We start from the raw sequence: 13,903 nt of genomic DNA, 5'->3' as shown, positions 1-13,903 counted from the left end.
GTTGGTCTCTGCAACGGCGCTCGCGGTACCGTTTACGATATCGGCTGGGCACCGGGGGCTGACCCAGTCCAAGACCCTCCCTGTGTTATCATGATGGAGTTTGACAAGTACAGTGGACCTGTGTTCCTGACCACCGCTGATGGCAGAAAGATTGTCCCGATTCTCCCAGTAGACAGGGACTTCCTCATCGGAAGCACTCTCTGCACTCGCACGCAGTTTCCCCTGATCGTATGCTACGCCATTACGGTTCACAAGTCGCAGAGCATCACTGAAGATGTCATCGTGACAGATCTCTCCTGTCGGGACTTTCAGACTGGTTTAAGCTACGTAGCTGTCTCTCGCGTAAAAACGCTCCAGGGCTTGATGCTGGATGCGCCCTTTGATCGTGGTCACCTGTTTTACGAGTCTCCACCAGAGGGTATGAAGATGAAGATGAGGGATGAGCGGCATAGAAGACGACAGGTCCTTACACGGAATCCATATAGGTCAGACCACGGCTCTGCATAACTAGATAGCTAGCTAAATGTAATGGCTTAATAGTTGCTTGGCCCAAGGACTCCCAGCCTTCGGATGATCGTACCCCTTGCACCCACAGCTCTAACGTGCAAGGGGTGGCGTAGTATTTTAGTAGTAGTCATGTGTATCATACGGCCGGGGCTATTTTTGGTTCCCCCGAATTGCGCAGCGAACCACACCAAAGCTCGGAGAGTAGTACGAAGAGAAGCGCGGTACATGCTTTTTGGAGGAGCCCAGGAACTCGGGTTGCTCCAGGGGTCTGGATCCTTTTGTTTTGCGACTGTCATATAATTCTTAGATCTGAGTTGGATCTGAAACACGGCCACTTGAGTGCTTACTTCCATTAACCGGATCTGTATGTCTATACATGTGATCGAGAAAGTTTACAATGAATTGAGAAATCCCCAATTGCGACAATTATTGCCGGTGCACCTTGTCACAAGCCTGGAACCTCAAATCAAGAGAGACGTCAACTCCTTTTATTTAGTTGGTTATTGATATACGGCAGCCAGCGCCACGTACCCCATGTGCTAATTTGTATCTGTGACGATTCCAGACCGCCACGCCGTGGTTTCTGTGTCCAGCACAGAGGTATCAAACATGATGGGATCATCGTCCTGACATGTTTGCAATAACAAAAAGAGAGTGGCAAAGCCAAGAACAAAAGAAAGAGGAGAGAAAAAAAAACGCTTCATCAGAACACCACCCCGCAAAAAAAAAAAAGAGGAAAACCCAAAAGGAACAGAGAAGTGAGGCAGCCACAAGCCACCCAATTTCCATCGCTACGGGTCAACTCCCAATCTTGCAAAAGGGACAAGACCATCCGTAGCTCACGGGCACTGAGTGAGCCCTGACCAACAAAACATTACCGTATGTCGTAAGCATCCAAACGCCGCCATATTTCCCACATTTTTTTTGTCCCAAGTACATCATCACGTATTCGCAAGCCAACACACCCGTGAGGCAGTGCACCATGAATACGAGAAATCTAGGCCCAAGTCTTGTCAAAATGTCACTCAGCTGAGGTATATCAACTGAGACGTGACAGTCTAAGTGTCGTAAACGAGAGTCTTGGTTGCCAGCCCCATGTCAACCAAGTCTCATCAACAGCGTCACATGGTCTAAGCTGGAAAAGAAAACGAGTGATAGCTCGGGTGCGGAGTGGGGTATCTCACGCAGAGAAAACAGAAACATAACAGAGAAAATATGAAATGCAAACGCTCCAGGAAAGAGCAAAAGGCGGATGACCAAACAGAGTTCAAACGGGACCAACTGCCCGTGCCAAACGTAATCCAGGACCTGACAGAGTGGTGTATTGTTACATCAGTTCAAAGTTGAACCGCGCGGCGGAGATTGCAAGGGAATCGAAAGGTCATAATCTCATATCCGTGTCTTCGATAAGGTTGTTGCGTAGCTCATGACATAGTCGAGAAAGATGCGAGAAAAACAGGTGAAGAGTTGTGGGCACAAAGTCTTGACGTAGCGAGTCACATCAGCACATGGTCCGTTGAAATCGAGGCCCTGGGTCGGCCGTGGCCAGCAAGCAACGAAGTGAGTCCAGACGGATTGGATGAGTATAGGTATCTCACCCAATCTTGAAACTCAAACAACTCCAGCCTGGTGAAATGCCATGCCTGGCAACCCGTCACCGAAGACAAAACATTTCACCGGTGGCTCTTATGGCTGGACCGAGAGCTATAGTAGCCTGAGTCAGAATAGGTGTGTGGTGACGCATATTGGGCGCCTTGACTTGAGTGTGCGCTGCAGGCATAGCCGACATAGATTGTGCGCTGTTGAATGCCGTGGCCAGGTCTACCATAGGCTGCACATCGATCAATTGCATGTTGGTAGTAGAGACACCGACATGCTGAGTATAACTCGACGAGTTGGTAGCACATATCTAATCTAATGCGCAGATATAGTTTCAAACGGATTCGCAGTTCCTGCCTGCACGGATTGCTTTAAGGCTGCGCCAAAGGCCAGCCGAGGTCTGATTATCGGTCCAACAAGAATGAATTGTAATTGTATCCCTATCTTGATATAGCAGGAAGAAGCTCTCCAACTTAATCTTGTCGGTAAAGGTGCCAGATGTGTGAGTTGCGGGTTGATGTCGAGCCCTTGTGTAGGCAGAGCGATGGGATTCGAAACAAGAAAGACGACACGATATTGTATAAAGGAAACAAAGACAGGAAAGAAAATGGGTTGAAGAGAGCGTCGTGTGCTATGACGAATATAGATAGAGACAGGCCAAGGCAGGAAACGACGAGGCATCGTCGCCTTATAGGCATGGCAGCCTAGAGGAAGGCCGGGTTTGGAGTCAATGTGTAAAAGGGAAAGAAGCCCATGAGGCGTCAACTCGGCTTTGGCACATATCGGCACGCCCTCCCAAACTGGATGGATGGGCGGAGGCTCTCACCAAGTTCACACCTCTCTCTCCTCCCGCATACACACCTCGGGACAAGCTTGAAAGTGCGAGAGAACGGGGAGCAGCAAGGCATCAGCCAAGCCGCAATTGAAGATGGAGACAGCTCTGACTAACCTGACGGGTGACTAAAGTGTGGACGACGGTCTAGTGCAGCCGTGCTGTGGCAAGGCAAGGCCAGCGTAGGCAGAGGGCGAATCGACGCTGGCGAAGCTCATGGCAAGGTCCTAGGCGCAGCACCGGACCAAGCTCGAGCAAAGACCCAGAGGAGCCCGGTATGGCTCGGCGGAAGAGTCACTTGCCCAGGCTGTTTGGCGAGGGGGGTGTGTGCTCAAGTGCGATGAGTGAAGGTCCAATGTTGCGGGTACGTCCAGCGTTGATTGCGTCTGGTTGCGTGGGTACAGTTGACCTCGCTGTAGCCGGAGTTGGGGGTCGCTTTTGCGGACCATTTCGATGGGAACGGGCGCCAGTGGAGAGCCGGGGCCTGCAACTGCCTTGCGAATGCCTGCAATGGACAGACCTAGGACCAAAACTGGACGACACAGAATTGACCTGCAGCAGGGCTGAACCGGCCATGTTCAGTCGAACGTATATTATTATCTGGCTTTCATGGGAAATAAAGCGGTCAGTCAAGTGGAAGACTTGGATTCTTTTGCCCAAGATACACTTGGCTCAAAATCCGCGGGTCCAGCAAGCCTCGGAAGACGGCAGGCACTTTGTCGTTGTTGGTTGAATCATGTGCGCGTCTGCTTTGTCAGACTTGGATGTAAAGTTCTTGATGTCAGGCCGATGATTATGGTGATGATTACTAGTATCTCCATCGGCAAGGCTCTTCGATGGATTTCGATGCTATGTTCAATGCCGTTTCCAACTGACAAATGTCTGAAGGCAAGGGCGTCCTGTCTCCACCCGGCTTTGGCAGCCTATTCCGGAGCGGAGGGAACTAACCAGGGCACCACGTAACTATAAGCTTAGTACACCCGCAGACCCAGAGGGCGCAGGAGCAGGCGCAACCGAAGCTACGTAGTTGCCCTATTGTGCTTCCAGATGTCCATAATATTCGTCAATGTCATGGTTCATTATTCTTCTCTGTCCTTGTCTTCGTCTACTACTGTATGTAGTACTGTCCGACTTTAAGCCGCCAGACTGGTACTCCGTACGGGCGGTAGCTTGAGCAATCCGTCTCTCCGTTGCTCTGACTCTCGTACTTGTAAGCCATCCTTTATACGCCCCTCTCGTCCACCCGTCCCGGTTCGTGTGCGACCCGATGAATGCGATGCAACGCACAACTCCGACCTTCGCACGTGGGCTGTTGATGCAGGTGGGTGAGCAGGCAGGCAGGCACCACACTATTATTTCGCAAACCCATTGCTCCCGTCTCGCCGCAGGTCATGGCAAAGATCATATTTGATGACCACAGGTCGTAGGTAGTCAAGCAGCGATGACGACATGCGGTGCCCGTCAGGGCCACAGTCAGGGCCACAGCCCAGCCTCACACAAAGCCTCAATCCACCGCCCGCCCGAGTCCATACTAGGCCTCAAGTGCACCATGCCCATCCATGGGCGATGCGCAGCATGGGTTCACACACACTCTTCCACCTTGTTCCCAACCATCATTTGAAAAATGGAACACGCCAGCAAGAAAGAAAGAAAATAATCATCATCATTTGGCGAGGCATCTATTTTGGCTATCCGTCGGCGATTGATGCCCACGGTTTTGTATACTGCTGACGATACAAGCGATACAAGACTGCATCGAAGCCTGCCACCGACAACAACTCCAACACATTTTCAGTAGTATCCCTGCTCTCCGCGGAACCCGGCCCATTATCGCAAGCTCTGGCATCCTCAGCTCACTGGAGATGCCTATATGCGGCTAAAGTGTCGAAAAGATGTCCACCTTGTAACACAGACTAGCGTCAAAGACGATACAATGAGGCACTTGGAAATTACAAGCAGACTAGCCGGGTGTTCTGGCCAACGCCATACGGTCTCGCAAATCAGTCCGCTGTCAAGCAAACAATCTTTTTTGCAATTCCTGCAAATGCCTAGAATCACCTTACCAATAGGTTAGTTGGTGGCTGCATAGTGACTGTGGACGCACCGTGCACCATCAACACCCTCAACCCTGTACCACTTCGTTAGGTGATGTCTATTGTGGTATTATGCCGTGTGTGTCCTTGGGAATGGTCTCGGCGTGATATGTGTCCTGCAGACCAAGAACAAAGCTACACATAAATGATTGCTGTGGGCTATTAGGCCCCTCCGCTTTACGGCTTACATTAATCATTGCCTGCATTTGGAGCATTTTGGTATGAGGTCAGAGTCCTATTTGCAAATTCGGGAAGGGAACTAAATCTCAAGATGAAGCAGATGCCCGATCTCTCACTTCACACACTCTCTCTCTTTTTTTCTTTTTTTTCCCTTGGCTTTGCCAATAAAGGATATCAACGCACTTCAACACAGCCATTGCACAGATGAAGTGAGTCAAGTCATCCGAGACATGTAGGACTCATCGGGGGACTGACACAATGCTCCAGCCTTTTCATCGCTCACGTGTGAGCAACAATCTCCATCCAAGGAAGAGTCTTTGGCTGGGGTATTACGAACCAGGCAACTGAGCGACATGTGCGGCGTTGGCAACGGGGGCACGGAATCGAAAGCAACAGCTTACCGGCATTGTCTAGACGTCTGGTATTACGGAATCGGCCGTTTCTGACGGGTAGTCACAACTCCTGCCTACCACTCATAGGACGAAACCGCATTGGACGAATATTTCAAGGCTAGATCCTAATCCTGGCCAGCGCCGTGTTTGGCGCAGACCCAAGAGCTCGGACCCGGTGCCATGTGGCCCTTGTAACGAAACCACGATGTTGGGGCCCTTTTCAATTCGTCAATTCGTCAGAAATGTGAATTTTGTAGGGAGATGAAATTGGGACCATGGAAAAGAAGTCGGCCTATGAAGATTACATTTTCCAGGCTCGATTATTACGCCTCTTGCAATATTATCAAACAGCCGGGCAAAAAGTGAAAGAGGCTATGATGCACAATCCAGTGACGGATACGCGGCAATACGACTCAAATGACGACTGCATGAATCGCCGAGCCCGCAAGATCCAGTCGACGTTTAATTCCGCCTTGTTCAGCTTGGGGTCTTGATTCGCCCTCGTATTGGGACCCAAGCGGACAAGTTGGGATTCGATCTAGCGATGGCTAGCGATGGCGGTATACAAAATCTCGGAGCCAGCATTGCTGTGTCTGTTGAGAGCAGAATAATCATAAACGATGGCAAGATTCGGGCGTCTAGCTCCTGAAGAAACGGCATCTGCAAGTCTGACTTTCAGACCACCCCGGGACCCATGGTCCGGCTCATGACCTCATGGGTCACTCGTGGCTCATGGCCCTGCCAACAGCTTCAGCCTCGTCGTGTCCCACTGCGGGCCATGTACAATTTTCGCAGAAAATGGCCATCCATCAACGGGTGGGCTGCACATCGCCCCGTGGCTTGCTGGGGATACTGTCCAGGTTGGGCCCTCTTCGTTTCTGCTTTGGCATGTATGTAGAAACGAGTTGTCTGGTCCGACGACTTCCCAGAATCGCAGACCGCATCAACCGGGGGACCCACTCTCCGCCCGCCAGCCGCATCCGCGCCGGAGTCGCCGGTGCGGTTGCGTCAAATGGTTCGTGGCACAAAGTTGTGAATGCTGCATTGGCGGTCCTAAGTCGTCACCACATACGGAGTACATGGTCTCACATTCTTCTTCTACGCATTTACAGTTGGCCTTTTGTTCTTTTTCCCCGTTCAAGGCCGGCCCCCGACCCAAGCAAGGGTCTTGCTCTGCAAATAGCTCATTTTCACCGTCCAAGGAAGCCGTTGTGTCTCTTTGCCGAGCGTCTACGGACCACGGACTACGGGCCAATGTTCCGAAACCATGTGATGCCTCCAGAAGCGACGGATTGCATTTGCCTTTCTCACCAGCCTCACCAGCCTCACCATGTCCATGTCGATCAAGCAAGCCCATCTTCCAATTCGGGCACATGTCCGGCCGTTTCTATTTTTTTTTAATCGTTCTTAACATACGGAGTACAATTCATGTATATCCCTGACCCATCCCGCTGGAGACACACCCCCTCCTCCTTGAAGCCGGCTTGTATCTGGTTCATGCTCGTTCATTGTCAAGCCCCGGGTCAACTAAATCCCCAGACTACGCAAGAGCACACGCTTCCTCCCACCCATCTTCTTCCGAGCGGAGTTGTCCGGCCGTGCTTGAATCTGAGACACGCCTCCCGGCATGTCACGGTTTGAGAAAATCATACCGAGTACAGAATAGTGCCAACGTGGTTTCATCCGAATTGTCCAGCATGGCTCATCTCATCGTGTTCTGTGCATCGTTGCCTAGCTAGGGACTCACACCTCGTTGCGCCCGAAGTCTGACGCACAATTGCCCAGGTTAAAGTTGCCGCGTCAAATTCTCAATTGCCATTTTTTCTCTGTTCCACTGCCGCTTGCCAAGCTTCTTCTTCTTCTTCTTCTTCTTCCTTTTTTTTTCTTTTTCTGCAGAGACAAACATTGAAACAAACACGGGGGCCCATTCTGCGGCCTCCGATCGATTCCCACAGCCCTACGGCATGAAACCATATTGCAAGCACGTATTGCACCTGTGGAGAGACTTGCAAGGCTGACTACATGCCCGGTCGTTACGCGCTCCACCGAATTGCCTCGGCCCTTTTCACCTGCGTCTATCTCACCTATCTCTTCGCCTAGCTGTTCTACCCGTGGTGCTCTGTACAATGCGGTCCATTATCGTAGGACGCCCTAAGCGCCGTTGTGGCTGAACGGTCCAGATGTCTCCCATCGACAGTCTCCTACCTCTTAGCTCCCGCTACTTGACCTCTTGCATCTGCTCGCCAGCCACCATTGACCGTGGCTCCAATAGTGACATGCACGACGTCTCAACAGTTCCACTCCTAATATGCCAGATACCTGGGTATGGAGGCCTCAAGTATTCTTTGCTTCTGTGGTGGCGTCACATATTTCCTGTTTTCTCCATGCTTCTTTCTTGCTAGTTTCTTTTTCTCTTTCTTTTCATTATGTGCAGAGTGTATCCTTCCCAGTCTCTAACCCGCAACCCGCATGTCCTAGCCTGCCTGCCCATCTACTTGCGCGGGTCACCAATGACTCAAGAGTCCAGAGAAGAAAGAGCAAGACAACAACACTCTTTCCGCCCACCAGCGAACATGACCTTTGTCATTAAATCACCCAACCGCCAAACCATCCATTTCAATACCTTCATGAATAGTATACATGTCGTTGAGAAGTAATGAAGAAATAAAAGTAAAACATGGGCTTCTCCTAGCATGTCCCAGTAACACGCATTTTCATAATATGCCGTCGCTCTGCGCATATGCCTTGTGCCAGCGTTGGATGGAGATTTTGAATGTTAACATTATCATGATTCCATCCTGCCTGCCTGCCTGCCTCCGTTCGTCCGTGGTATATATTGAAATGAAATGATAAACGAAAAAGGGAATCAAATACAATACGAAACCGAACTAAAATCGCTTCGAAAATATGCCTCTAGCAATCAATGCATGCTGAATTGTCATTTGGCAACGAGTCTCCAAGTTTTGTTCTTGAACCATGGAAAGTCTGAACTAGAAAGTCAAATGTCTTTGGTCAAAGTAAACGATTAGTAGCAAGGCTCCCTAGAGTATTACCGTGTATTACGGGAGGGAAAAAGTCCGTCATACTGTAGCATTGCAAATCGTTATACTCGTCGGCTCATTGCGGCCGACGCACCAGCTGCTGCAAGGTCCTGTTTGCCACTAGCAGTTCGACCAGCGGCACGAGGTAGACTGCTGATACTGCTAATGGAACCGCCCGCACTGGTTCGTCTGTTGATGCTAGCAGCGGTAGCAGCTGTAGCCCCGGAGGTTCTTCTTGAAGTGCCAGATACCGGCTTGTGGGGGCTAATGCCAGTCCGCATGGAACCGCCAACTCCTTTAACGATAGAAGCTGGAGGGTCGGGTAGGGGGCGAGGGGCCGAAAGGGGATTGACTCGTTTCGACGGCGACGATTCCCTGGCTGGCGGCCTTGGGATGATGACTGGTACTTTCTGACCCGTGATGAATTCATGCCGAACGGCGTCCTCGGGTCTCAGTCGCCTCTCAGGATCCCATCGCAGGCAACGAGCAATGAAGTCCAAGAAAGCTTCGTCGTCGCATTTCAACACCTGCTGCAGGGTCTTTGACGACGGACGACGACGTCGGCCTTTCGACGATACAGTCAACCGCGGTTTCCCCATAGAGTCGAAGAATAGTTTCTTTCTCGTGCTCTTCTCGATCAAATGCTTCTCGGGGGGTCCAAACACCTCCATAATACATGCCAGCTGCTCTTGCTCATTCTCACCAGGGAAAATGGGAACCCCTGTGTAAAGTTCGGCCAGAATACAACCTACACTCCACATATCGATGGGCATGCCATATGTCATACCTAGAATGACTTCTGGGGATCGATAAAATCTTGACTGGATATACGTGTATACCTTCTCATGCTCGAAACAACTTGATCCAAAGTCGATCACCTTGATTTCCGAGTGCAAAGGATGCTTCAGAAGAATATTTTCGGGTTTCAAGTCGCAATGAATGACCTTACGCTGCTTAAGCAGAACTAGAGAGCTCAGGATCTGCTTCGTGAATCGCCTAATAATTCTCAAAGAGAACCCACGAAAAGAATGTGCCTTAATAAACTCGTAAAGGTTCATATCCAGGAGTTCCGTCGAGATACAAAGGTGGCCGCGGAAATAGAAACTCTGCGTGAAATTGACCATGCTGTGTTTATTCTTGGGATCCTGCTGTCCTGTTAGCGAATTATGGCATTGGGCCATGGTTTAAGACTGCTGAAGACTTACCCATTCGCGAAGCTTTTGAAGAATATTGACCTCGACAAGAGCTTGCTGATGGAACCTTTTCTTGTTCCTAATGATTTTGATGGCAACAAGAACCCCAAGTTTGTGGTCAATACACCGAACAACCTGTCCAAAGCTTCCCTTTCCAAGAATATCCACAATCTCATATCTGTACGCAAGGTGATCACCTGGGATAATAGTGTAATCACCGCGTTCGTCATCATAGCCAAAATTTGGAGTGTCTGACTGCAAGTTTCCCACAACTTTCCGGGCATTTTGGGTTCCACAAAAGTATACGTCGTTGTAGTCAATAATTTCGCCTCGTTCATATATATTGAGCATAGCAATCCGTATGGCATCCTGAGACCCCACACGCTCCTTTGGCGTTGCCCTCTTCTTCAAGGCGTCCAATGCCCTGCCAGCAATCTCGGTTTCCTTTCGTCGAGATCCTAGCTTGCGCATTTCTTCTTCAGCAGCAATATCGTCTTTATCGGGGTCCGTAGTCCAAGAACCAACAGTCCGGAGTGCATTAACGGATGACTTGGGCTTGACCATCTTATTCGACACGCCACTAGCGCTTCTGGTCGAAGGCACAGCAATGGGGTCAAGTCCTTCTTGATGAGCGTGCCATGTATCGCTCTTGATGCGACTGGGGGCCCCGTAATTCGTTAAACTTGCTGCCGAGCTCTTCCGTCTTCTGATATCAGCATTAGCTCCATGAGAATTCGTGTTTACGATGGGACTAGGATTGGGCTGTTTGAGACCGGAGTAACCGCCCACCGCAGCAGATGATGAGACAGGAATCCGGGGAGGCGGCATGCCATCTGATTTTGGCGGCTGCTGCGTGCCAGATTTATCAGCCGTGTCAACAGAACCGGACTTGGAGTTGCTTCGCTTCCACGACAAGCTAAGCTTTCTCCGAAGGGATGTCTTGGAGGAGGGACTTTGAGGTCCTTGAGTCTCTGCAGTATCTGGTGGAGACTGCGGGATAGGCTTAGCCTTGTTCAGTTCTCGAGGGCCAGAAGGCTTTCGTTCGGCACTGGGCTCCAAAAAAGCTCCTGTAATGGTGGCACAATCCCCTCCAGTCTTGGACCTCTCCAGGTGCCCAGCCTCAAAGCCTCCTTTAGGCAAAGACGACGATAGAAAGGGGGAGATGCTCGACTTGTGGATCGGCTCAATCAAGCTAGGGGACGAATCTGAAGAGATGCCATCAGGGGGGGTCTGCGTAACTCGGCGGATATGATGAGCGGAGGTACTGCTCCTAAGAGAGGGAAGTTCCAACGTTTCGTCATACCGACTCTTGGAGAAGAATGAACTCTTCGATGCCGTCATAGGTGTTGTAGGAGTCTTGGGAACTTGTCGTGAAGGTGGTGGGCTGAGATCTCGATGAGAAGAAGTTTGACCATTGACTTTGGAGGTGGAAGGAAAGTTCAATGGCCCAATATTAAGAGGCGGTAGACTCAGTGGTTCCAGCTGTTTCCTAGACTGAATTTCTTGATTCTCTTCTTCAACAGCGGTTATCCCCGCATAGGTGTTCTTTCTGACATTCGCCTTTTGCTGAACTTTGGTAGGCTCGAGGTGGACTGGCATTGATATGCTACTAGTCGAATTGCTATGAATACTCGTTGAGTCGAGATTGTTGAGGCTCGATTTCTTCTTTTCCATAAAGTACGTCTCAGCATGGGATTCCTTTGGCGATTCATAGGCTTTGGGTATGGCAGGAACAGGGGGAACGTCTTCATCATCGTCTGTTTGCAAATTGTTGTGCGTGCTGCCGTGCTTGGGCGCCGGCAATCGAGTTGCAGACGATGGTAGAGGGAGACGAGGTTGAACAGATCCCGTAGACGTCCTCACAGTATTATAACTAGCCGTAGAGCCTACAGAGAGACCGGAGCTGTACGACTTTCGATTGTTTATATCTGGGGTCGTTCTGGCGGAAGAAGGAGTCAGGGAGGCCTTGCGTGGGATCATGGATGGAGATCGAGACTCCGCTCGCACATCCATTGATACTGGCGGAGGAGGTGGAGGCACATTCGCAAGCATGTTTAAGCTTTGTGATTGTGGCATCATGGACAAGCGTTTCATTCTTCTCGTGTCAGTTGGGCTGATTGTACGAGCTCCTAATCCCGTGGCGTGGCTGCCCGGCATCATCGACATCCTTTTGCTAGAGCCAGATGATGGGGTACCTGCCTTTGCGCCAACACGTGGAGATCTAGGAGCCAGGGTCGATAAACGGTGTTGCTCTGGAGTAAGAGTAGACCCCCCGAGCAAGTTCGTCTGACTCGTCCGCGGAGGTGGCTGAACTGATTTTGCCTTGATTGCCCGCGATGTTGGCAAATTGCGTGTTGAGTCTGAACCAGTTACAGAACCACCGTCAATAGACCGTCTTGTAGAGTCCCGGGGGGCATTTTTGTCTCCCAACAGACTGGTGCGCCTGGCAGGTGCATTTCGGGCGGCCAGGTCCGAATCTGCGATGACTCCAGGCCCCATGGATTTCCGAGGTGGCCTGGGGGCGGCGGCATTTGAAACTGGGGGAAATTGACTCTGGCGACGATTTCGCATAGCTGCGGGCGCAGAAGGGGCATCCAGTGTGCCACCAGAGGAAGAAGACACGACTGAGGACACACTCGTCTGCCTGCTCGAGGTCCTCGGTCGACGCAAGATTGACCCTGAACGACCGGGTCGAGACGGCGGAGGCGGTATGCTTCCACGTGTTGTGCCAGTGTTCTGCGTCATGATTGGCCTTTCAGGTAGTTTCCTTTCCATTAAACCTTTCCCCTCAAGAATGCTTCCTTCGCCGGTGGGTGAAGGGAACTGGGTAAGTTTGAAATCGGTTGAAGCAGATTCGATACTGGTGTGCAGTTCATCAAAACTGACAGACGGGAGAAAATCGAAAGATCCAGGTGATTCGGCGGTATGGCCATTATCGCGATTTCGGTCGAATGAGAGTAGAGAATAGTTTGTAGAGGGTGCCGACAGCATTGGAGCGTTGGTCATCAAGCTATTCGACCTCGAGGTCGGGAGGGAGGGTAGATTGGACCCGGCAGTGCCCCGTCTGTCAGAAAAGCAACATCAGTACCTTGACAAACATGTAGATGCCAAAGCTAATACATCCTCGCGAGGGAGAACTATGGAAAGCCAAAAGCGACCTTCTGAGTGAGAGTGAATCACATACAATCGAGTCGGAGAACGAGCCGGTCGTGACCCAAGCGGTCGATTCTGCGTCACGGTCATAGAGAGCCAGTCAAGGTCGAGTCGACGATGCGAGCAGAAACGGTAGTTGACTTTGGCAGAGCGGCGTGGCTCGTCGTCGCTGGGACAGCAGCCTCAGTCCGGTCTGGGAGCTGAGTTCATTCGAGACAGCTACCTCATTCCGAACATGGGTGACTGTAAGGAGAGTCGCAGTCAAGATCGAGGCAGCGGCCGAATGACAGCAGTTTCAAGGTGAAAATTCAATCGAACGGCCACAGCCAGATTACAAACCCCTGATCCTGCCTCGAAAGGACCTGGGATGAGTATTGTGTGGGGGCTAGAGAGCACGAAAGGGAGGTGGATGGATGGGAGACGAAGTTGTCGTCGGTTGTTTTCGACAGTGTGCTTGCTCGAGTGAGGGACCTGCAGCCACTGAATTGGCGGGCAGATTGCGGAGGCCAGTGGAGCTCGTTGAGGGGCCAGGTCACGGCGGCGCGCCCTGAAGGGCGGCGGTCCCTTCCTTGGCTGCAGCAGCGAGTGATGGGAAGGTACGAACGAATGCCAGTCTTCCGGGACGGCGAGGTTCTTGCTCGTACCTGCCACAATTACCGATTGGAGCCAAGGAAAGTGCCACTCATCTAAAAATTTCAAATCTTAGCGTGTTTACTCCGTACATCTGCCTGCCTTTCAAGAATCAATCATCCAAGGCAATTCGTACGCCGTTCCATCATGTCGATAAGTCCAATACACACTCTGGTGCGATTATTTTGCAGTCTGTTGTTTCTCCTATTTGACACCCAGACATCCAGGCAGTTGCGGTCGGGCCACCCATTATGGTCGCATCAATTTCAACGTCGAGCACCAA

The 13,903-nt window shown here is 51.0% G+C and overlaps 1 protein-coding gene across 2 annotated transcripts; it reads right to left on the bottom strand.

Moving 5' to 3' along the window:
- Window positions 1–7,314: 7,314 nt before the first annotated feature.
- On the bottom strand, window positions 7,315–13,225 carry POM1_1 (serine/threonine protein kinase, CMGC, dual-specificity). Of its 2 annotated transcripts, XM_066118949.1 has the most exons (3): window positions 13,022–13,225; window positions 9,850–12,901; window positions 7,315–9,789 (listed from the first exon to the last, which is right to left on the bottom strand). In XM_066118949.1, exons 1-3 carry the CDS (start codon window positions 13,078–13,080, stop codon window positions 8,707–8,709), a joined length of 4,194 nt encoding a protein of 1,397 aa, XP_065976471.1. In that variant the 5' UTR covers window positions 13,081–13,225; the 3' UTR covers window positions 7,315–8,706. The 2 variants fall into 2 exon arrangements, with proteins under 2 accessions (XP_065976471.1, XP_007808957.2); XM_007810766.2 differs by lacking the exon at window positions 13,022–13,225 and having other exon boundaries at window positions 7,929–9,789; window positions 9,850–13,001.
- Between the last annotated feature and the right edge of the window lie 678 nt (window positions 13,226–13,903).

The sequence above is a fragment of the Metarhizium acridum genome (genome assembly GCF_019434415.1).
Source record: "Metarhizium acridum strain ARSEF 324 chromosome Unknown scaffold_31, whole genome shotgun sequence".
Taxonomy (NCBI): domain Eukaryota; kingdom Fungi; phylum Ascomycota; class Sordariomycetes; order Hypocreales; family Clavicipitaceae; genus Metarhizium; species Metarhizium acridum.
Note: the sequence above shows the minus strand (reverse complement) of the source record. Positions and strands in the feature narration are given on the sequence as shown.